Consider the following 25,975-nt stretch of genomic DNA (forward strand, 5'->3'; position numbering starts at 1 on the left):
ACCATCATTGATTGTGGATACTTCACACTAGCCCATGGAAATCAGGGTCCAAGAGTCTATAGGAAGAGTGGAGAGACAAACAATCCAAGCAATTGGGAATAAAGTAATAGCGCCCCCCCAGTATCAGAAAATCTTCGGGATTTCAGCTACTTGGGGGTAGCTGAGACCCTGGAGAACACAATCATGGCCTGTTTTTCTAGTCCCTCATCACGTGCTCGCCATTTTTCAATGAACAACAGTGATCACGTAACAAAAAAAGTGTGCCTGCTATTAAAAACATTTCTTTGTCTTCTGACATGATATACATGTCAGAGAAGAGAGAAATGAGATACCCAAGCCCCCAGTAAAAGAATGTAAAAGTAAAAGAAAAAAATTATGACAATATGATGGCTAGTGTTGAGCGCAAATGGGTGACTTGAGCACATCCGATACTTGGTGCATACTGGAACACCCTGATGCAAACCCGAGAAGCAAGCACTTGCGCTCAACACTAATGATGACATAGTCAATATGACAACCTAACATTTTCAAATTCTGTGTGATACTTTGGGTTAAACATCATCACTATACCCCTGGATAAAATCCTAGGGGTGTAGTTTCCAAATTGAGGTCGCTGGTGGGTTTTTTTTTTTACTGCTTAGGCATATCAGGGGCTCTCCAAATGCGACATGCAGCCTGCTATTGCTTCCAGACATTATTGTGTTCAAAAAGTCAAACAGTGCTCCTTCCCTTCCGAGCCCTGCCATGTGCCCAAACAGTAGTTTTCCCCCACATATGGTGTATCGGAGTACTCAAGAGAAATTGCATAACAAATTTTGACGTCCATTTTTTCCTCTTACTCTTGTAAAAGTAAAAAAATTGGGGTTAAAGTAACATTTTTGGAAAAAAGTAATATATTCATTTTTTCCTTCCATTAATTCCTGTGAAGCACCTGAAGGGTTAATAAACTTCTTGAATGTGATTTTGTGGAGTTTGAGGGGTGCAGTTTTTAGAAGGATGTGACTTTTGGATATTTTCTGTCATGTAGGCACCACAAAGTCCCTTTAAATGTGATGTGGTCACTAAAAAAATGGATTTGTACATTTTGTTGCAAATTTGAGAAATTGCTGATCAATTTTAAACACTTCTAATTTCAAAACAAACAATTATTATCTTTACAAAATTTTGCTGATGGAAAGTAGACATGTGGGAAATGTAATTTATTAATTATTGTGTGTGGTATATTAATGATCTGATTTAATGGCATAAAAATTTAAAGTTTGAAAATTGCAAAATTTCTGGTCAGATATTAGAAATTTTCATAAATATGTGCAAATCACATCAACCAAAATTTACCACTAACATGAAGTACAATATGTCACGAAACAATAATCTCAGAATCACAGAAAGTGACATTGGTCAGATTTAAAAAATTAGACCTTGTCATTAAGGTCAAAATTAGCTCCTTCACTAAAGAGTTAAACTAACGTGATTTTTTTTACATTCTTGTCATCACTTATCCTCTATTGGAGTTATTAACTTCCAGCATGCTCTGACTACTGTAGACTTTCATGACCTGCTGGAAGTTGTAGTATTCTCAACAGATTGCTTTCCGCAAAAAAGTGCTTCTTAAAATAATACTGAAGGTCAAATTCAGATTAGAGTGATATGAGATGGTCATATTACATTTAGGTATGGCCACGGAACAAATTTTATTTTCATTCATAACATCAAAAGGATGTATATAAACTCAGCACTCAGGGTTTCAGCAGTAGAATAGTGAAAATATTTTATTCAGACAATCCAATTGCTATCACCATTGCGTGTGCGACTGTTGTCACAATCCCACTGTGCTACGTTTCCTAGGATTTCTCTATCTATGGTAATCTGTTGGTTTCTGGTGAAAGTCTGGAGCTGAGGAACAAAGCATCAAACATATTGTGCTATTGGAATGACTGAATAAAATATTTTCACTGTTCTATTGCTCAACCCGTGTGCTGAGTTTTTCCTCTGTTTATGTTACAGACTGGATCCCTACTCAGTTCTTTTGGACTCGTGTATAGTACTATATAATTCAAAAGGATATATGATCAGATTATGTAGTGTAAATGCAGATAGGCAAGTGTAAGGACTCGTGCACATGTCCGTATTATTGTTCCAAGTGCAATCTGACAAAACGTCAGTTTGCATCTAAAGCAATGTTAGGCTATGGTTCCATGCACATGTCAGTTTTTTTCTCATACAGAGCCAGTCCGGCGGAAAAATCGCAGCAAACCCAAGTTTGATCCAATGTTTGGATCGCACTTGGCTATGCAAGTCAATGAGTCTGTAAAAACCACCGGACAGCACTTGGATGAGATCTGAGTGCGGTTCGATTTCCCCAGACTCGGCCATCAGTCACTGCGGAGTGGTGGTGGGAGAGTGCCCTCCTTATGAATACATTTATATCCGTGGATAGCTCCTATTAGCTAGAAATGTGTGGTTTTAATTAGTTGCAAAGACACGTTGGAGAAACTCCGTTTAGTTGGTCATCGCGCAGAACTTTTTATTAGTGTCACTGCATGATGAGAACAAGGATTTTAGATATGCAAGTGACTCTTGTTTGACAAGATGTATAACATTCTCTTCTATTTTTGAAACTTAATAAATATGTTTTCTTTGGCTAGGTATCTTCTACTGCATCGGATGAACTCCAGACCTTAAGAAGCATAGAAACATTGCAGAATAATGATTTTGTAGGAATGAATACATCAATTCCCCCTCCACCTTGTTCACCACCTCCTCCACCACCATCATTACTAAATACAACAGCAAAATCGCCAGCAACCTCTCTTAACAGTTCGGTGGATGCAAGAGAAGAGTTATTAGCAGCAATTCGTTCAGGTGCAGGGGCTTCCAGATTGAAAAAGGTAATGTATTCAAATTAGGTTGTCAAAGAACTAATTTCACTGCAATCTTCTCATGTTAGAATAATAATGTTGTGTGATAGAAGTTTTCAATGTCATCAAATTGAATGTCCAACCTTAAATATAATTAAACTAGATGGTAGCCTGATTCTAATGCATCGGGTATTCTAGAATATGTATGTAGTTTATTTATGAAGATTTTAGAATAATACATTGAATACACAGGATTCGGCCGGCCGAGACCAATTAGCGAAGCGTGGTTCAAATCCCGCGCCAATTCGCGGCCGGACTGCGCCTGTCGCTGATTGTTCGCGGCCGGCCACCTAGTATATAGCACAGCCAAGTAGTATATAACAGCCACGTGGTATATAACAGCCCACGTAGTAAATAGCACAGCCACGTAGTATATTGCACAGCCATGTAGTATATTGCACAGCCACGAAGTATATAGCACAGCCATGTAGTATATAGCACAGCCACGTAGTATATAGCACAGTAACATAGTATATAGCATAGCCAAATAGTATATAACACAGCCCACGGAGTATATAGCACAGCCATGTAGTATATAACACAGCCCACGGAGTATATTGTTCAGCCCTCATAGTATATTGCACAGCCCATGTAGTATATTGCACACCCTACGGAGTATATTGCACAGCCCATGTAGTTTATTGCACAGCCCACGTAGTATAGCAATGTGGGCATCATATCCCTGTTAAAAAAAGATTTAAAATAAAAAATAGTTATATACTCACCTTCCGGAGCCCCCGGATCCAGGCAAAGCGTTTACCGATGCTCCTTGCGCACTCCGGTCTCGACTGCATTGTGGTCTCGCGAGATGATGACATAGCGGTCTCACGAGACCGCTATGTCATCATCTCGCGAGATCGCAGTGCATGGAGCGGTCACCGGGGAGTCGCAAGGAGCGGGAAAGGCCTGTTCTGGATCCGAGGGGCTGACGGAGGGTGAGTATATAACTATTTTTTATTTTTTTATTATTTTTAACATTAGATCTTTTTACTATTGATGCTGCATAGGCAGCATCAATAGTAAAAAGTTGTTCACACAGGGTTAATAGCAGTGTTAACGGAGTGCGTTACACCGCGGCATAACGTGGTCCGTTAACGCTGCCATTAACCCTGTGTGAGCGCTGACTGGGGGGGAGTATGGAGCGGGCACTGACTGCGGGGAGGAAGGAGTGGCCATTTTGCCACCGGACTGTGCCCATCGCTGACTGGTCGTGGCTGTTTTGCCGCAACCAATCAGCGACGCGGGATTTCCGTTACAGACAGAAAGAAAGACAGACAGACAGAAAGACAGACAGAAAGACGGAAGTGACCCTTAGACAATTATATAGTAGATAATACTATTCTGCTTCTTTCTATAATATACAGTACAGACCAAAAGTTTGGACACACCTTCTCATTTTAAGATTTTTCTGTATTTTCATGACTATGAAAATTGTACATTCACACTGAAGGCATCAAAACTATGAATTAACACGTGGAATTATATGCTTAACAAAAAAGTGTGAAACAACTGAAATTATGTCTTATATTCTAGGTTCTTCAAAGTAGCCACCTTTTGCTTTGATGACTGCTTTGCACACTCTTGGCATTCTCTTGATGAGCATCAATTTTAACCATCTTCCCCGTCACTGCTGAAGAAAAGCAGGCCCATACCATGATGCTGCCACCACCATGTTTGACAGTGGGGATGGTGTGTTTCGGGTGATGAGCTGTGTTGCCTTTATGCCAAACATATAATTTGGAATTGTTGCCAAAAAGTTCAATTTTGGTTTCATATGACCGAAGCACCTTCTTCCACATGTTTGGTGTGTCTCCCAGGTGGCTTGTTGCAAAACTTTAAACAACACTTTTTATGGATATCTTTGAGAAATGGCTTTCTTCTTGCCACTCTTCCATAAAAGCCAGATTTGTGCAGTGAATGACTGATTGTTGTCCTATGGACAGACTGTCCCACCTCAGCTGTAGATCTCTGCAGTTCATCCAGAGTGATCATGGGCCTCTTGGCTGCATCATTGATCAGTCTTCTTTTTGTTTGAGATGAAAGTTTAGAGGGACGGATGGGTCTTGGTAGATTTGCGGTGGTATGATACTGCTTCCATTTCAATATGATCGCTTGCACAGTGCTCCTTGGGATGTTTAAAGTTTTGGAAATCATTTTGTATCCAAATCCGGCTTTAAACTTCTCCACAACAGTATCACGGGCCTGCCCGTTGTGTTCCTTGGTCTTCATGATGCTCTCTGTGCTTCAAACAGAACCCTGAGACTATCACAGAGCAGGTGCATTAATACGGAGACTTGATTACACACAGGTGGATTATATGTATCATCATTAGGCATTTAGGACAACATTGGATCATTCAGAGATCCAGAATGAACTTCTGGAATGAGTTTGCTGCACTGAAAGTAAAGGGGCCAAATAATATTGCACGCCCCACTTTTCAGTTTTTGAATTTCCACAAAAATTTAAAATAACCAATAAATTTCGTTCAACTTCACAATTGTGTTCAAATTGCTGTTGATTCTTCACCAAAAATGTACATTTTTATGTTTACAACATCTTTATGTTTGAAGCATGATATGTGGGAAAAGGTGGGAAAAGGTTGAAAAATTCCAGGGAGCCGAAAACTTTCACAAGGCTCGGTAATTTTTTTATACGCTCGTCTCACCCATGCCTAAATGTATATAGAATTAGATATAATGTAGGCATTTTTGTTTTCATGTGGGTTCCCAGTGGAAAGAGAAGCCATTATCTATCTTTTGCTTTTTTGGTTTTCACATTTTGCTCTGTACTCTGACTTTAAACTCATTTGTTTTGTTAAAATTGTCTCTTAGCTTGCATGAGCAGTCAAACTCTTATTCTCCTTGACAAGAACAAGATACACGGCACTCTATAGATTTGTGAGTAGATGTGCTCAAGTAGGGTTTCCAGCCCCTTAAATCAACTGTATCAAAAAGCTTGGCACTCAATAATGCTTGTAGAAAATAAAGTCATTTATTTTACATCTGGACAAACAGATCAGCTGTAGCTCGTATCTTGCTAAACGTTTTCGGTCCTTTGTGGACCTTCCTCAGAGCAAGTTTATCTAATGTAATACAGAGATTATACTGTACAAAATAGAAAAAAGGAAAAATGAGGATCAAAATAACAATCTGTCAATGTCAAAACACATTACATAACTCAATATAAAACAAAAAACATAAATAACTGCAATATATGTCAAAATGCTGAAATAACAGTGACTGCAGCTGTTAGACTAGTTTCCGGAGAGACAAGCACAGAGTGTATCCAGGGTGACAAAATGCAAAGCGTGACGTCCATTAACTACAGAGTCATCAGTACCAACTTGAGATCCTAATGGAAAGGATATTGTGGAACGGAGAGACGAACATATGTGCTCCTTACGGATCTATTGTATGTGGGTGACGTAGATAAGCTGAGGTATCGTGATGCGTACTAGAGACGTGCCTAAAAGAACAATGTCATAATCGTGCTCTGGTGTATCGTGCCAACATCTCATGATCTGGAGAAAAGAACGTAGTGTCAAAAGCAGAGTAATAAAACACAGAGGCAATCTCATCAGTTCAGGAGAAGTAGGATTACAAGGAAATACAGGGACAATGGGATTGCTGCCTTATTCTCCTTGAGGCTGTATTTATATGTTGTGACTGTGTTATATTTTTTTTGTCACAGTCATGGAAAACAATGCATTGTTTGGCAACGATTTTCCTAAACAGTGGCAAAAACTTTGTGGTTCTATTGCAAGTATGAAAAAAAACACAACACAACTGCATTTTTTCATGCAGTCTGAAGTTAGTAATTAGGCTCTAATGTGTCATATAAGTTTATAATTTCAGCTGTGGCTATTATTTAACCAGCATTTACAATCCTTCAGTCGGATAATGACAGCATTTTGTTTATGTTAAATTGGAGAAGAAAAGAAAAAAAATCAAATTCAGTGAGTGCATAATTTAAAGACATTGGTTTTATTGCAAAGCTTTGAAGATCAGTAAATTACTGCCTATCATATTTTTGGACTATAGGAATTACCTTACTATAATGCCGGCATCACACCTAACGTATAAAAATACGGTCCATTTTTTACGGTTGAGATACGCAGAAATGTTCCCTAACAGTAACCCGTTTGTCATCCGTGTGCAATGCGAGGATGCGATTTTTTTTATCACAACAGTATCTGTGTGTCATCCGTATAGCATCCGTATGGCATCGGTATGCCGAGATTTTCTCGCCGGCTTGCAAAATGGACATAAAATGGATTCATGGGCTCAAATATTTGTGAAAACATGTATATATATATATATATATATACATATATATATATATATATATATTTTTATTTATTTATTTTTTTTTTTACTTTTGACATTTACCAGTAGGTGCTGCATTTTCCACTCTAGGCGTATACTCGAGTCATCAAGTTTTGCCAGTTTTTTGTGTATATACTCGAGTATAAGCATACCTGAGTATAAGCCCCTAATTTTGCCACAAAAAACTGGCAAAACTTGATGACTCGAGTATACGCCTAGAGTGGGAAATGCAGCAGCTACTGGTAAATGTCAAAAGTAAAAATAGATTGTTAGATTGTTAAACTTTTCAATAAAATATTGAAAACAAAAAAAAAAGTTAAATAGATACCAATAAAAGTAAAATTTATTGAGACATCAGTAAGTGTTTTTGAATATACATATTGAATCAGGAGCCCCATATAATGCACCATAAAGTTTATGATGTCCCATAAGATGCTCCATATTAAAATATGCCCCATATAATCCTGCATAAAGGTTAATAATGGCCCCATAAGATGCTCCATAGACACACTTGCCCAATATAATGCTGCACAAATGTTGATTATGGCCCCATGAGATGCTCCATAAAGATATTTGCCCCGTATAATGCTGCACAAACCTTGATGATGGCCCCATAAGATGCTCCATACAGACACTTGCCCCATGTAATGCTCCACAAACTTTAATTATGGCCCCATAAGATTCTCCATAAAGATATCTGCCCCATATAGTGCTGCACAAATGTTATGGCCCCACAAGATACTCCATACAGGCATTTGCCCCATACAATGCTGTACAAACGTTAATTATGGCCCATAAGATGCTCCATAAAGAAATTTGCCCCATATAGTGCTGCACAAACGTTGATTATGGCCCCACAAGATGCTCCATACAGACACTTGCCCCATATAGTGCTACACAAACGTTGATTATGGCCCCATAAGATGCTCCATACAGACACTTGCCCCATATAGTGCTGCACAAACGTTGATTATGGCCCCAGACACTTGCCCTATATAGTGCTGCACAAACGTTGATTATGGCCCCATACAGACACTTACCCCATATAATCCTGCACAAATGTTGATTATGACCCCATAAAATGTTCCATACAGACAACTGCCTTATTTGCTGTGGCTGCCATAAAAAAAAAAATCACATACTCACCTCTCTGCCGGCACTTTCAATATTCACCTGACTTTGTTCCGGCGCTGCTCCATCTTCAGCGTCTTTTGTACTGACGTTCAGGCAGAGGGCACGCACTAACCACGTCATCGCGCCCTCTGACCTGAGCGTCACTGCAGAAGACGCTGAAGACGGTGCGGCGCCCGGAACAGGGAGCAGGTGAATATCATGCAGCGCTCCCCTCCCCGTTGTACTCACCTGCTCCTGGTGCTGTGCAGTCCCTGCTTCCCCAGAGCCGCAGCTTCTTCCTGTACTGAGTGGTCACTGTTACCACTCATTACAGTAATGAATATGCAGCTCCACCCCTATGGGAGGTGGAGCCGCATATTCATTACTGTAATGAGTGGTACCATGTGACCGCTCAGTACAGGAAGAAGCTGGGCCCCTTGGGAGCCAGGGACCGCGCCGGGAGCGGGTGAGTATAATTAGACAGCTCCCCCTCCCCTGCTGACCCCTGGGTATGACTCGAGTATAAGCCGAGAGGGGGACTTTCAGCCCCAAAAAATGGGCTGAAAATCTTGGCTTATACTCGAGTATATGCGGTATATATGTCAGTGAGACACACAAATATATATATATATATATATATATATATATAATTATCTAAGGGTTTTTCCGTCTGTCTGTCTTTCTGTCTGTCTGTCTGTCTTGGAAATCCCATGTCTCTGATTGGTCAATCAGCAACGGGCACAGTATCGACGTAGAAATCCCGCGTCTCTGGAACGACGGGAGGCCGATTTGGTGGGCGGGGCCCCTCAGGGTCCGATTTGGTGGGCGGGGCCCCTCAGGGTCCGATTTGGTGGGCGGAGCCCCATCAGGGTCCGATTTGGTGGGCGGGGCCCCTCAGGGTCCGATTTGGTGGGCGGGGTCACTCTGGGTCCGATTTGGTGGGCAGGGCCCCTCAGGGTCCGATTTGGTGGGCGGGGCCCCTCAGGATCCGATTTGGTGGGCAGGGCCCCTCAGGGTCCGATTTGGTGGGCGGGGCCCCTCAGGGGCTCAGGGTCCGATTTGGTGGGCGGGGCCCCTCAGGGTCCGATTTGGAGGCCTAGCGGCCTCGACCAATCAGCGACGGGCACAGTGACGATGATGTCATAAAGGACGTAGACATCCCACGCCTCTGATTGGTCGAGGCCGCCAGGCCTCGACCAATCAGTGACGGGCACAGCAACGATGATGTCATAAAGGACGTAGAAATCCCACGTTTCTGATTCAGCGACGGGCACAGTATCGACGTAGATGTCATAATGGTTGCCTCGACCAATCAGCGACGGGCACAGTCTGCCGCGAATTCTGGAATCATCATTGTCCATATACAACGGGGACATGCATATTCTAGAATACCCGATGCGTTAGAATCGGGCCACAATCTAGTATATATATATATATATACTAGATTGTGGCCCGATTCTAACGCATCGGGTATTCTAGAATATGCATGTCCCCGTAGTATATGGACAATGATGATTCCAGAATTCGCGGCAGACTGTGCCCGTCGCTGATTGGTCGAGGCAACCTTTATGACATCATCGTCGCCATGGCAACCATTATGACATCTACGTCGATACTGTGCCCGTCGCTGAATCAGAAACGTGAGATGTCTACGTTCTTTATGACATCATCGTCGCTGTGCCCGTTGCTGATTGGTCAGAGACGCGGGATTTCTATGTCGATGCTATGCCGGTCTCTGATTGGTCGAGGCCTGGCGGCCTCGACCAATCAGAGACGTGGGATTTCCAGGACAGACAGACAGACAGACAGAAAGACAGACAGACAGAAAGACAGACAGACGGAAAAACCCTTAGTCAATTATATATATAGATATATCATACAGAGCTAGATGGCAGAAAAGCCGGTAATTCATTTGTCGGCTTTGGCTAAATCATTACTGAACCCGACAGGATATGAGACATGGTTTACATACAGTAAACCATTGCATATCCATTATATTTTTATATATCCCTCCCTAATAATGTTAGTTGTGTGTGTGTGTGAAATTTTGGAGCTGTAGGTGTTAAATTAATTCACGGAAAAAACTGGCGTGGGCTCCTGTACTGGCGCCAGAGAGGGAAAGCCAGTGACTGAGGGCAGATATTAAGAGCCTAGAAAGGGACCATGGTTATTGCCCAACCCCCCCCCCCCCCTCCCCAGCTACAAAAATTTGCCCCCAGCCACTCCAGAAAAGGCACATATGTAAGATGTTACTTTTCCGGCACTTAGCCTCTCTATTCCCATTGCCCTGTAGCATTGGCATATGGGGTAATAAGGGGTTAATGTCACCTTGTTTATGTAATGTGACATTAAGCCTTGTTAATAATGGAGAGGTGTCAATAAGACACCTATCCATTATTAATCCAATAGTATGAAATGGTTAAAAATACACACATAAGAATAAAGTTTTTTAATGAAATAATGAAACACACGGGTTTAACATCTTTTTTGCACTCAATCCAAGCGAAGCCCTCATTCTCCTGTAAAAAATTCCAAAATAAAAATCCAACAATATCCCATACCTGTCTGCCGTACAGTCAAGTCCCACGTTGTAAATCCACACAAGGGGTTAACTAGTTTACAACCTGGGGCAGTGCTAATGCTACTGGCCAGGCTGTAAACCAGGGAGGAATGAAAGAAAAGCTGCCTGTGCAGCCTCCCCGCCTGACCGGACATGAACTCTGTAGCGTGGGAAGGTTTCTGAACATTTTCCCACGCTGTCAGTTCACTGCGGTCAGGTGGGGAGTCAGTGCAGCCTAAGTGGTCAGCGGTAGTCACTGAGCATGCACTGACTCCCCGCCTGACACGGTGAATTTGACAATGGAAAAATGTAAACTTTCCAACGCTAACGAGTTTTTCTTGCAGCCATAGACTTTCATTGACGTATTTCGGGCATAATACGGTGACAATCGCAGCATACTGCAATTTCGTACGCACGTATAATACGGCCGAGAAAACAACGGATGATAGGAGCTGCCCCATAGATTAACATTGGGCCGAATGCTATGCTTTTTTTTTTTTGCATAGCACTCGTATTACGCTCTTGTGTGACTCCGGCCTAAGCCTCATCCCAGGTTTAGACTACAGATAATAGTAAGAACATATTTTATTTACAACAGAAAATAGAACACATATCAGAAGTTGAAATTTAGACATTTTTCTATTTACTGGTAATTTAAAAAAACTGACTCATTTAGAAATTGATGGCAACAACACTTCTCAAAAAAAGCCCACGCCTCTGCAGCACCATCGCTTCTTTTTACAACAGTCTGTAAACGTCTGGGAAATTAAGAAACCAATTGAGTTTTGTAAGAGAAATATTGTCCCATTCTTGTCTGATGTAGGATTCTAGTTTATCAACAGTCCTGGGACTTCTTTGCTGGGTTTTTTTGTTTCATAATACGCCAAATGCTACAATTGTGCCCTTGATTGCAGCTAATTAGAGATGAGGTGTTCTATTGAATTTAAAATTTGCCAGAATCGAAAAATTTCCCAGAAAATTTGATTTGTACTGCCATTGTTATGTAATGTATAAAAGAAAATAAACCATTATACTCATCAGGGGCTTACATAGAAGTCATGGGAATCTATATAAGAAGTATAATGCACCCTCAGGCTGCTGTCACACTAGCAGTATTTGGTCAGTATTTTACATCAGTATTTCTCAGCCAAAACCAGGAGTGGAACAATTAGAGAAAAAGTATAATAGAAACATATGAACCACTTCTGCATGTATCACCCACTCCTGGTTTTGGCTGAGAAATACTGATGTAAAATACTGACCAAATACTGCTAGTGTGACGGCAGCCTCATAGTTCTCCTTATAATATAATGCACCCCATAGTCCTCTATATAATATACTGCACAGTTCATAGTCCTCCATATTGTATTATACACTCCTCAGTCCTACATATACAGTTAGGGCCAGAAATATTTGGACAGTGACACAAGTTTTGTTATTTTAGCTGTTTACAAAAACATGTTCAGAAATACAATTATATATATATAATATGGGCTGAAAGTGCACACTCCCAGCTGCAATATGATAGTTTCCACATCCAAATCGGAGAAAGGGTTTAGGAATCATAGCTCTGTAATGCATAGCGTCCTCTTTTTCAAGGGACCAAAAGTAATTGGACAATGGACTCTAAGGGCTGCAATTAACTCTGAAGGCGTCTCCCTCGTTAACCTGTAATCAATGAAGTAGTTAATAGGTCAGGGGTGGATTCCAGGTGTGTGGTTTTGCATTTGGAAGCTGTTGCTGTGAGCAGACAACATGCGGTCAAAGGAACTCTCAATTGAGGTGAAGCAGAACATCCTGAGGCTGAAAAAAAAGAAAAAATCCATCAGAGAGATAGCAGACATGCTTGGAGTAGCAAAATCAACAGTTGGGTACATTCTGAGAAAAAAGGAATTGACTGGTGAGCTTGGGAACTCAAAAAGGCCTGGGCGTCCACGGATGACAACAGTGGTGGATGATCGCCGCATACTTAATTTGGTGAAGAAGAACCCGTTCACAACATCAACTGAAGTCCAGAACACTCTCAGTGAAGTAGGTGTATCTGTCTCTAAGTCAACAGTAAAGAGAAGACTCCATGACAGTAAATACAAAGGGTTCACATCTAGATGCAAACCATTCATCAATACCAAAAATAGACAGAAAAACACCTCAAGAAGCCAGCTCAGTTCTGGAAAAGTATTCTATGGACAGATGAGACAAAGATCAACCTGTACCAGAATGATGGGAAGAAAAAAGTTTGGAGAAGAAAGGGAACGGCACATGATCCAAGGCACACCACATCCTCTGTAAAACATGGTGGAGGCAACGTGATGGCATGGGCATGCATGGCTTTCAATGGCACTGGGTCACTTGTGTTTATTGATGACATAAGAGCAGACAAGAGTAGCCGGATGAATTCTGAAGTGTACCGGGATATACTTTCAGCCCAGATTCAGCCAAATGCTGCAAAGTTGATTGGACGGCGCTTCATAGTACAGATGGACAATGACCCCAAGCATACATCCAAAGCTACCCAGGAGTTCATGAGTGCCAAAAAGTGGCACATTCTGCAATGGCCAAGTCAATCTCCAGATCTAAACCCAATTGAGCATGCATTTCACTTGCTCAAATCCAGACTTAAGACGGAAAGACCCACAAACAAGCAAGACCTGAAGGCTGCGGCTGTAAAGGCCTGGCAAAGCATTAAGAAGGAGGAAACCCAGCGTTTGGTGATGTCCATGGGTTCCAGACTTAAGGCAGTGATTGCCTCCAAAGGATTTGCAACAAAATATTGAAAATAAAAATATTTTGTTTGGGTTATGTTTATTCGTCCAATTACTTTTGACCTCCTAAAATGTGGAGTGTTTGTAAAGAAATATGTACAATTCCTACATTTTCTATCAGATATTTTTGTTCAACCCTTCAAATTAAACGTTACAATCTGCACTTGAATTCTGTTGTAGAGGTTTCATTTCAAATCCAATGTGGTGGCATGCAGAGCCCAACTCGCGAAAATTGTGTCACTGTCCAAATATTTCTGGCCCTAACTGTAGTATAATACACTCCTCATAGTCTTCCATATATTAAAATACACTCCTCATAGTGCTCCATATAGCATAATACACTCTTCATAGTGCTCCATATATTATAATACACTGTTCAGTCCTCCATATAGTATAATACACTCCTCAGTCCTCCATATAGTATAATACACTCCTCAGTCCTCCATATAGTATAATATGCTTCTCATAGTGCTCCATATAGTATAATGCACCCCTCATAGTCCTCCATATAGTATAATACAGTCCTCAGTCCTCCATATAGCATTATACACTCCTCATAGTCCTCCATATATTAAAATACACTGCTCAGTCCTCCATATAGTATAATACACTCCTCATAGTGCTCCATATAATGCACCGCTATCGTCATAAATGTCATACAATTCACTTCCCAAAGTCTAATGCACCCCATAGTTCTTCATATAGTATAATGTATTCCCCATAGTCCTCGATACAGTATAATACAACCCACATATAGTATAATGCAGCCAGCCCACAGAGTATAATGCGGCCACCCCACAAAGGTATAATGCAGCCCTGCCATATAATATAATGTAACCCCCATAGAAGATAATCCAGTCCCCCCTCATAGTATAATGCAGCCCCTCCATACAGGGGCAGTGAAAAAGATGGGCAAATGATGACTAGGGGGCAGGGGAGAAGGGCACAACGGGGCTGGGGGAGACACTCACAAGGGTGACACAGGGGGGCTAGGGAGCAAGGAAGACAGGCACAAGGGGACACAAGGGGGCTGGGAGGGCACAATGGGACTAGTGGGCAAGGGAGACTGACACAAGGGGACAAGGGAGACTTACACAAGGGGACACATGGGGACTGCTTGGTCTGGGGGAAAATGTGTGTAAATGGGTTAGTAACTGGCTTAGTGATAGAAAGCAGAGGGTGGTTATAAATGGTATAGTCTCTAACTGGGTCGCTGTGACCAGTGGGGTACCGCAGGGGTCGGTATTGGGACCTGTTCTCTTCAACATATTCATTAATGATCTGGTAGAAGGTTTACACAGTAAAATATCGATATTTGCAGATGATACAAAACTATGTAAAGCAGTTAATACAAGAGAAGATAGTATTCTGCTACAGATGGATCGGGATAAGTTGGAAACTTGGGCTGAAAGGTGGCAGATGAGGTTTAACAATGATAAATGTAAGGTTATACACATGGGAAGAAGGAATCAATATCACCATTACACACTGAACGGGAAACCACTGGGTAAATCTGACAGGGAGAAGGACTTGGGGATCCTAGTTAATGATAAACTTACCTGGAGCAGCCAGTGCCAGGCAGCAGCTGCCAAGGCAAACAGGATCATGGGGTGCATTAAAAGAGGTCTGGATACACATGATGAGAGCATTATACTGCCTCTGTACAAATCCCTAGTTAGACCGCACATGGAGTACTGTGTCCAGTTTTGGGCACCGGTGCTCAGGAAGGATATAATGGAACTAGAGAGAGTACAAAGGAGGGCAACAAAATTAATAAAGGGGATGGGAGAACTACAATACCCAGATAGATTAGCGAAATTAGGATTATTTAGTCTAGAAAAAAGACGACTGAAGGGCGATCTAATAACCATGTATAAGTATATAAGGGGGCAATACAAATATCTCGCTGAGGATCTGTTTATACCAAGGAAGGTGACGGGCACAAGGGGGCATTCTTTGCGTCTGGAGGAGAGAAGGTTTTTCCACCAACATAGAAGAGGATTCTTTACTGTTAGGGCAGAGAGAGTCTGGAATTGCTTGCCTGAGGAGGTGGTGATGGCGAACTCAGTCGAGGGGTTCAAGAGAGGCCTGGATGTCTTCCTGAAGCAGAACAATATTGTATCATACAATTATTAGGTTCTGTAGAAGGACGTAGATCTGGGGATTTATTATGATGGAATATAGGCTGAACTGGATGGACAAATGTCTTTTTTCGGCCTTACTAACTATGTTACTATGTTATATGAACAGCATATCCAAGCTGTGTTTTATATGCTAAGCACCTTGACCTAAAAAAACAGGTATATAGAGAGATTTAGTATTCCAATAGCTGGCTGATAGCAGAGAACCCAGTAGTTAAATAAATATACATTGACAATACTGAGTAAACATCACATGACTCTGTATATGGCCATACTCACAGTATTCACACAAAATGGTGTGTCTCCCTGAGATGTACCTGCTTATAAAGGAGCCTGAATAGCCACATAACAAACACTGAGTACAAATCAGAAGTGAAAAAACCTCACACGGGGAGTGAGTTAACCCCCCTAAATATGCTCAAAAAGGTGCCAGCTGGACATATGCCACTAAAGGCAATAGCATGAAATGGCAGTATTAGTATGAGCTACCCATGAGGAATAAAGTAAGGGTGGAACAAGTGCCCAATGCATGTCGCCACCTTCAGTGGCTTCGTCAGGGGTCATTCTGCCAATATGGCGGCTGCCATTACCTGTGCAGATGCTGCACTGCCTGGGCCCCGCACACAGCGGGTGTGCGATGAAGTGATGTCATCGCGCACCCACAGTGTCAGAGGCAGAGGGGAATGATAGGAGAGGGAGCGCCAGCTAATGCTCTCCCCCCCATCATTGCTTTGAACTGCAACGGCGTCATAGACCAGTATAGTTAAATGTGGCAGTGGGGGGAGTCGGGTGCCCCTGACCTGCCGGGCCACTGACCTGCCAGGTAGTTACGCCCCTTCCTCACACACACACACACACACTACAGATATCATACGCACATACTACAGATATCACTCACATACTACAGATATCACACACACACACACCAGATACCAGCTCATACACACTCACAATCTCCTCTCTGGTACAGGGGAGGCTCATATAAATGAGCAGCTCTCAGGTACAAACTGGGGCTGAAATTCAGTCCTGGCATTTGAAATCACGCAGGCCCGTGTTGTTCCCTGTCCCCATGAACCAGATGGGATATATTACTAATATTACCCTGGATGGAGAAAAGGAAGATTTTCTACAAGACCAATATTTCTAATGACACCGGTGGCCTGCTGGGGTAAGTGACGGAGTCAGCAACTTTGTGCTCCATCACAACTCTTAACAGTACGGGTCTCTTGAGAACACCGATTCTATTAACAACATACCAGACAAGGCAGCTCATGACCAGACAGGCCCTTCTGGCATTTGCCAGATGGCCAGTCCGGCCCTGGCAGCTTCTCAGCTTCCCCTGCTTACAGCAGCTCTGTCCTGTCCCGCACCTCTCCTGCTCTCGCCTTCTGTCCCAGGGCTGCAGAGCAGGAGAAGCTGTCTCACTGTGCTGACTGGAGCTGCTTCCTATCTCTCACATGCCCCGGCTGCCCCCCTCCCCCTAGATACGCCTCTGACTGTTGCCATGCAGGAGGAATCTCCTGCACTGCAACATGGTGTCGGGATCACACTCAGTCGGAGCAGCCTTTGGAAGTGGGGAATCACCAGAAATAATACACAAGACACGTCTTGTATAGTGTATCACTGGGAAGTCTCTGAAGCACGCCTGCCTTCAAAGTGCTATCCCTTCTTTATATAGTTGTTTCAGTAGGTTTAGTGGTTATACAAGTTTTGCATGTTTAAACAAAGAGACAAAACAGGAGAGAAAGAAAAGAAAAGAAAACAGTTTCGTGGGCGGCAGTTTCACAACAAACAGTACAAAGGCAATTCCACAGACAAGAAAAACAGGATTTCATACTATAGCTAAAATGTCCTTGAATGGACAGGTCAATATTTATCACAAATTCTTTTTTTTTTTTTTTTTGTTCATTGAGGTAATCATTTTTGTTCTGCTCTTCACAATCCCCCCTTTGACATATTCCATTCAAAACCTTGTCGATCATTTTAGTCATTCTTTTTGTGATATTACAAAAAAAACTATATATTCTCGCATCCATTACACAAAATTTATTTGTGCATACCGAGATACCCTTGAGTACAACCTTGAATAATACATATATAATTACAATAACCATAACTGTATGTATTAGGCTTTGCATAATCCCGGTAACCCACCCACCGATCCCTCTGAACCAATTGGCCGGGTTAAGAAAAGAAAAGGTATCTGACCACCAGCTATCCTTATTTTGGTCATTGTCTTTGTCATACTGATCCCTGAGTCGTTGTACGTCTTTTAATTTAAATCTCATACTCATAGTACTATTCGGGTCTATATAATGACAGCAGGTGGGTCCGATGATTTGACACATACCCCCTTGTGATGCAGTTAGGTAATCCAATACCAGGGTATGTTGGTTAGTTACTATTATAAGCTGATTCTGTACAGCTATACTAGTATATAATATGTCCAATATATCCCAAATCTGATCATCTAGATAATCCGTGGCTCTAACTAATTTATCCCACATTTGTGTTAACATAGGATAAATAAAAATGGTACTAGCAATTTTGTTGGGAATTCCCATTTGTACTATATGCGGCCTCCCCGAGGGACGTGGTGAGTTATCTGCAGCTCTTTTATACAGTGTGTGCTTGGGCACGGCTTGCATATTCACTTGTTTATTTGAAATTATGAAAGTAGCCGGGGTTAGGCGTCCTAATGTACAAGTACCCTTTATACCTACGGGAAGCCATTTCTATGCTCCTTCTCCGCATATCCAAAATGTACCCTCAGGCAGATCCCACAAAGCTGAGTGCTGCAATACCAATCTGTGAGCCAAATCCACAAAACTAGATACATTCTGAAGCATACACCAAGAGGGTTTTTGTCCCAAGGGGCTACAGTACCCGGCTGCGGGATTCCCACATACATGCATTCCGTTGACATACTCATTGGATTCATTACAAACCAGGTTCCCCGGCTTACTTGTACAACTGTTTGCATCACCTTGGGGGAACAACTCAGAATGTTCCCATTTTCTATTATGTATGTATCTTTCCAATACTGTAGGTTTGAAAGCATCAGAGGAAGGGGTGGTTGTACTGAAACTGAGCTGTAGATTTTCAGTGGGGACCTGTCCTAAATCAGTTAATCCAGTCTTATTCCTAGGTACCCATTTTCCTCCCTTGAATGCTAAATATTGTAAGTTGTCTATTTTTCCTGTAAGATTGCCCTGCCACCAAGGAAATTCTACCCATCCCACAATTGGTATGGCGATTGTAGTATTCCATAGTCTAGTATTGCCAGGTTGGTTGTTGGCCAGGTTGTCTGAACAATTAGGCCAAGCGAATATTTCTTAAGCTGACACGGGAACTGCTAGAAAAGGTATACTTGTGGCTGATACTGGTGAATGGGTACAGATCCAACAATCTGCCAGGGGTTGCGTATTATTTAACAAGTCATGCACTAATTTTCTATGATGTTGTACGAATCTATTGTTCAAAGGGGCTAGAGAATTCAGTCTTTCCCATGCCTCCGTTGAGGTTAACATTATTAACATCAATATCATGAGTCTTATACTGCTTTTTGCAATGGCTTGCATGTATCCATGATGCCTTTCCTTCAAGCTTGACTGCTGTTGGAGTTGTTAACCCCTTCCCGACCTTTGACGCCACGTAGGCGTCATGAAAGTCGGTGCCATTCCGACCCATGACGCCTATGCGGCGTCATGGAAAGATCGCGTCCCTGCAGATCGGGTGAAAGGGTTAACTCCCATTTCACCCGATCTGCAGGGACAGGGGGAGTGGTAGTTTAGCCCAGGGGGGGTGGCTTCACCCCCTCGTGGCTACGATCGCTCTGATTGGCTGTTGAAAGTGAAACTGCCAATCAGAGCGATTTGTAATATTTCACCCATTATAACGGGTGAAATATTACAATCCAGCCATGGCCGATGCTGAAATATCATCGGCCATGGCTGGAAATACTAGTGTGCCCCCACCCCACCACTCCGATCGCCCCCCCACCCCCCCGATCTGGCCGGTACACTGCTCCGGCTCCCCTCCGTCCAGTGCTCCGCTCCCCCCCGTGCTCGTGTCCGCTCCCCCCGTGCTCCAATCACCCCCCCGTGCTCCAATCACCCCCCCTGCACTCCGATCCACCCCCCCCGTGCTCCGTTCCACCCCCCCGTGCTCCGTTCCAGCCCCCCCGTGCTCCGTTCCACGCCCCCCGCGCTCCGTTCCACCCCTCCCGCGCTCCGATTCCCCCCCCCGTGCTCCGATCCCCCCCCCCGTGGTCCCCCCCCACCCTATCATACTTACCGATCCAGCCGTGGTCCCGTCCGTCTTCTCCCGGGCGCCGCCATCTTCCAAAATGGCGGGCGCATGCGCAGTGCGCCCGCCGAATCTGCCGGCCGGCAGATTCGTTCCAAAGTGCATTTTGATCACTGAGATATAATCTATCTCAGTGATCAAAATAAAAAAAATAATAAATGACCCCCCCCCTTTGTCACCCCCATAGGTAGGGACAATAAAAAAATAAAGAAATTTTTTTTTTTCCACTAATGTTAGAATAGGGTTAGGGGTAGGGTTAGGGTTAGGGGTAGGGTTAGGGTTAGGGTTAGGGGTAGGGTTAGGGGTAGGGGTAGGGTTAGGGTTAGGGTTAGGGTTAGGGGTAGGGTTAGGGGTAGGGTTAGGGGTAGGGTTAGGGGTAGGGTTAGGGCTAGGGTTAGGAATGTGCACACGTATTCTGGTCCTCTGCGGATTTTTCCGCTGCGGATTTGATAAATCCGCAGTGCTAAACCGCTGCGGATTTATGGCGGATTTACCGCGTTTTTTTCTGCGCATTTCACTGCGGTTTTACAATTGCGATTTTCTATTGGAGCAGATGTAAAACCGCTGCGGAATCCGCACAAAGAAGTGACATGCTGCGGAATGTAAACCGCTGCGTTTCCGTGCAGTTTTTCCGCAGCATGTGTACAGCGATTTTTGTTTCCCATAGGTTTACATTGAACTGTACACTCATGGGAAACTGCTGCGGATCCGCAGCGTTTTCCGCAGCGTGTGCACATACCTTTAGAATTAGGCTATGTGCACACGGTGCGGATTTGGCTGCGGATCCGCAGCAGTGTTCCATCAGGTTTACAGTACCATGTAAACATATGAAAAACCAAATCCGCTGTGCCCATGGTGCGGAAAATACCGCGCGGGAACGCTGCGTTGTATTTTCCGCAGCATGTCAATTCTTTGTGCGGATTCCGCAGCGTTTTACACCTGTTCCTCAATAGGAATCCGCAGGTGAAATCCGCACAAAAAACACTGGAAATCCGCGGAAAATCCGCAGGTAAAACACAGTGCCTTTTACCCGCAGATTTTTCAAAAATGGTGCGGAAATATCTCACACGAATCCGCAACGTGGGCACATAGCCTTAGGGTTGTGGTTAGGGTTAGGGGTGTGTTGGGGTTAGGGGTGTGTTGGGGTTAGTGTTGTGGTTAGGGGTGTGTTGCGGTTAGGGTTGTGATTAGGGTTATGGCTACAGTTGGGATTAGGGTTAGGGGTGTGTTGGGGTTAGTGTTGGAGGTAGAATTGAGGGGTTACCACTGTTTAGGCACATCAGGGGTCTCCAAACGCAACATGGCGCCACCATTGATTCCAGCCAATCTCGTATTCAAAAAGTCAAATGGTGCTCCCTCACTTCCGAGCCCTGACGTGTGCCCAAACAGTGGTTTACCCCCACATATGGGGTACCAGCATACTCAGGACAAACTGCGCAACAATTACTGGGGTCCAATTTCTCCTGTTACCCTTGTGAATCTAAAAAAATGCTTGCTAAAACATAATTTTTGAGGAAAGAAAAATGATTTTTTATTTTCACGGCTCTGCGTTGTAAACGTCTGTGAAGCACTTGGGGGTTCAAAGTGCTCACCACATATCTAGATAAGTTCCTTGGGGGGTCTAGTTTCTAAAATGGGGTCACTTGTGGGGGGTCTCTACTGTTTAGGCACACCAGGGGCTCTGCAAACGCAACGTGACACCCGCAGACCATTCCATCAAAGTCTGCATTTCAAAAGTCACTACTTCCCTTCTGAGCCCCGACGTGTGCCCAAACAGTGGTTTACCCCCACATATGGGGTATCAGCGTACTCAGGAGAAACTGGACAACAACTTTTGGGGTCCAATTTCTCCTGTAACCCTTGGGAAAATAAAAAATTCTGGGCTAAATAATTATTTTTGAGGAAAGAAAACGTATTTATTATTTTCACGGCTCTGCATTATAAACTTCTATGAAGCACTTGGGGGTTCAAAGTGCTCACCACACATCTAGATAAGTTCCTTTCAGGGTCTAGTTTCCAAAATGGGGTCACTTGTGGGGGGTTTCTACTGTTTAGGCACATCAGGGGCTCTGCAAACGCAACGTGACGCCCGCAGAGCATTCCATCAAAGTCTGCATTTCAAAACGTCACTACTTCAATTCCAAGCCCCGGCATGTGCCCAAACAGTAGTTTACCCCCACATATGGGGTATCACCGTACTCAGGAGAAACTGGACAACAACTTTTGGGGTCAAATTTCTCCTGTTACCCTTGGGAAAATTAAAAAATTCTGGGCTAAATAATTATTTTTGAGGAAAGAAAACGTATTTATTATTTTCACGGCTCTGCATTATAAACTTCTATGAAGCACTTGGGGGTTCAAAGTGCTCACCACACATCTAGATAAGTTCCTTTGGGGGTCTAGTTTCCAAAATGGGGTCACTTGTGGGGGGTTTCTACTGTTAAGCCACATCAGGGGCTCTGCAAACGCAACGTGACGCCCACAGAGCATTCCATCAAAGTCTGCATTTCAAAACGTCACTACTTCACTTCCGAGCCCCGGCATGTGCCCAAACAGTGATTTACCCCCACATATGGGGTATCAGCGTACTCAGGAGAAACTGGACAACAACTTTTGGGGTCAAATTTCTCCTGTTACCCTTGGGAAAATAAAAAATTGCAGGCTAAAAGATCATTTTTGAGAAAATAATTTTTTTTTTTATTTTCATGGCTCTGCGTTATAAACTTCTGTGAAGCACTTGGGGGTTCAAAGTCCTCACCACACATCTAGATTAGTTCCTTTGGGGGTCTAGTTTCCAAAATGGTGTCATTTCTGGGGGATCTCCAATGTTTAAGCACACAGGGGCTCTCCAAACGTGACATGGTGTCCGCTAATGATTGGAGCTAATTTTCCATTTAAAAAGCCAAATGGCGTGCCATCCCTTCCGAGCCCTGCCGTGCGCCCAAACAGTGGTTTACCCCCACATATGGGGTATCAGCGTACTCAGGACAAACTGGACAACAATATTTGGGGTCCAATTTCTCCCATTATCCTTGGCAAAATAGGAAATTCCAGGCTAAAAAATCATTTTTGAGGAAAGAAAAATTATTTTTTATTTTCATGGCTCTGCGTTATAAACTTCTGTGAAGCACCTGGGGGTTTAAAGTGCTCAATATGCATCTAGATAAGTTCCTTGGGGGGTCTAGTTTCCAAAATGGGGTCACTTGTGGGGGAGCTCCAATGTTTAGGCACACAGGGGGCTCTCCAAACGCGACATGGTGTCCGCTAACAATTGGAGCTAATTTTCCATTCAAAAAGTCAAATGGCGCGCCTTCCCTTCCGAGCCCTGCCGTGTGCCCAAACAGTGGTTTACCCCCACATATGAGGTATCGGCGTACTCGGGAGAAATTGCCCAACAAATTTTATGATCCATTTTATCCTACTGCCCATGTGAAAATGAAAAAATTGAGGCGAAAATAATTTTTTTGTGAAAAAAAAGTACTTTTTCATTTTTACAGATCAATTTGTGAAGCACCTGAGGGTTTAAAGTGCTCACTAGGCATCTAAATAAGTTCCTTGGGGGGTCTAGTTTCCAAAATGGGGTCACTTGTGGGGGAGCGCCAATGTTTAGGCACACAGGAGCTATCCAAACGCGACATGGTGTCCGCTAACGATGGAAATAATTTTTCATTCAAAAAGTCAAATGGCGCTCCTTCCCTTCCGAGCCTTACCATGTGCCCAAACAGTGGTTTACCCCCACATGTGAGGTATTGGTGTACTCAGGAGAAATTGCCCAACACATTTTAGGATCCATTTTATCCTGTTGCCCATGTGAAAATGAAAAAATTGAGGCTAAAAGAATTTTTTTGTGAAAAAAAAGTACTTTTTCATTTTTACGGATCAATTTGTGAAGCACCTGGGGGTTCAAAGTGCTCACTATGCATCTAGATAAGTTCCTTGGGGCGTCTAGTTTCCAAAATGGGGTCATTTGTGGGGGAGCTCCAATTTTTAGGCACACGGGGGCTCTCCAAACGTGACATGGTGTCCGCTAAAGAGTGGAGCCAATTTTTGATTCAAAAAGTCAAATGGCGCTCCTTCCCTTCCAAGCCCTGCTGTGTGCCCAAACAGTGGTTTACCCCCACATATGAGGTATCAGCGTACTCAGGACAAATTGGACAACAACTTTCGTGGTTCAGTTTCTCCTTTTACCATTGGGAAAATAAAAAAATTGTTGCTAAAAGATAATTTTTGTGACTAAAAAGTTAAATGTTCATTTTTTCCTTCCATGTTGCTTCTGCTGCTGTGAAGCACCTGAAGGGTTAATAAACTTCTTGAATGTGGTTTTGAGTACCTTGAGGGGTGCAGTTTTTAGAATGGTGTCACTTTTGGGTATTTTCAGCCATATAGACCCCTCAAACTGACTTCAAATGTGAGGTGGTCCCTAAAAAAAATGGTTTTGTAAATTTCGTTGTAAAAATGACAAATCGCTGGTCAAATTTTAACCCTTATAACTTCCTAACAAAAAAAAATTTTGTTTCCAAAATTGTGCTGATGTAAAGTAAACATGTGGGAAATGTTATTTATTAACTATTTTGTGTCACATATCTCTCTGGTTTAACAGAATAAAAATTCAAAATGTGAAAATTGCGAAATTTTCAAAATTTTCGCCAAATTTCCGTGTTTATCACAAATAAATGCAGAATTTATTGACCTAAATTTACCACTAACATGAAGCCCAATATGTCACGAAAAAACAATCTCAGAACCGCTAGGATCCGTTGAAGCGTTCCTGAGTTATTACCTCATAAAGGGACACTGGTCAGAATTGCAAAAAACGGCAAGGTCTTTAAGGTCAAAATAGGCTGGGTCTTGAAGGGGTTAACAGGACTTGGAAAGGTCCGTCAAATCTCGGTTCCAGAGTCTTTCTGGTGTGTCTTTTCACGTAGACTTGATCACCAGGTTCCAACTTGTGGCCTCCTTCGAGATTTTCTGGATCTGGAAGGGAAGCAAAAACTTGCGAATGCACTTTAGTTAAACGTTTTTGTAATTCTTGTACATAAGCAGTTAAAGTCTCAGTATTCAACATCAGTTGTTGTGGAAAATAACAACCCAAATTTGCTGCTCTACCAAAAAGAATCTCATGTGGTGACAGCTTAGCCTTCCCCCTTGGGGTGTTTCGGATGGAATACAGGGCAAGTGGTAGACACTCGGTCCAAGGCTTTCCTGTTTCTGCCATGGCCTTCTGGATTTTTAATTTTATTGTCCCATTTAATCTTTCCACTTTACCTGAACTCTGTGGATGATATGGAGTGTGAAACTGGTTTTCTACTCCCAACATTTTCATAACATTCTGGAATATTTCCCCAGTAAAATGGGTACCCCTATCTGACTCGATCACCTCAGGCATGCCGTAACGGGGTATCAGTTCATGTGCTATTTTAATGGCAGTAGTTTTTGCTGAGGCTTTACGAACTGGATAAGCCTCTGGCCACCCTGAGAACATGTCCACACACACAAGCACATATTCGTATCCATTGTACCTAGGAAGTTGGATGTAGTCGATCTGGAGTCTTTGAACGGGATACAGTGGTCTTACATGATGCTTGGTTGGGGTTTTAATGGCCTGACCTGGATTGTGTGCCAGGCATATAGCGCATGCAGCACACATGTTCCGAGCAAAATTACCAAAGCCTGGAGCCAACCACCTTTCTTTTACCTTGAGCGTCATACCATTTGCCGACACATGCGTGGGTAGGTGGAGGTCACTTGCCACTGCGGGGTACCAGGCTCTGGGTAAACACAACAAAGTTCCTTTTTTCCATAATCCTTGCTGATCTTCTGCCCCTTTTTTCTGCCACTGCCCTCGTTC

At 43.0% G+C, this 25,975-nt stretch overlaps 1 protein-coding gene across 4 annotated transcripts in view; it reads left to right on the plus strand.

Annotated features, from left to right (window-relative positions):
• Nucleotides 1-25,975, plus strand: part of COBL (cordon-bleu WH2 repeat protein) — a 641,622-nt gene that overhangs the window by 573,908 nt on the left and 41,739 nt on the right. For all 4 annotated transcript variants that reach the window (XM_069730332.1, XM_069730335.1, XM_069730331.1 and 1 more), the window contains one exon: nucleotides 2,646-2,888. In XM_069730332.1, coding sequence (XP_069586433.1) covers nucleotides 2,646-2,888 — 243 coding nt within the window. The remainder of the gene's footprint in view (nucleotides 1-2,645; nucleotides 2,889-25,975) is intronic.

The sequence above is a fragment of the Ranitomeya imitator genome, chromosome 6 (assembly GCF_032444005.1).
Source record: "Ranitomeya imitator isolate aRanImi1 chromosome 6, aRanImi1.pri, whole genome shotgun sequence".
Classification (NCBI taxonomy): domain Eukaryota; kingdom Metazoa; phylum Chordata; class Amphibia; order Anura; family Dendrobatidae; genus Ranitomeya; species Ranitomeya imitator.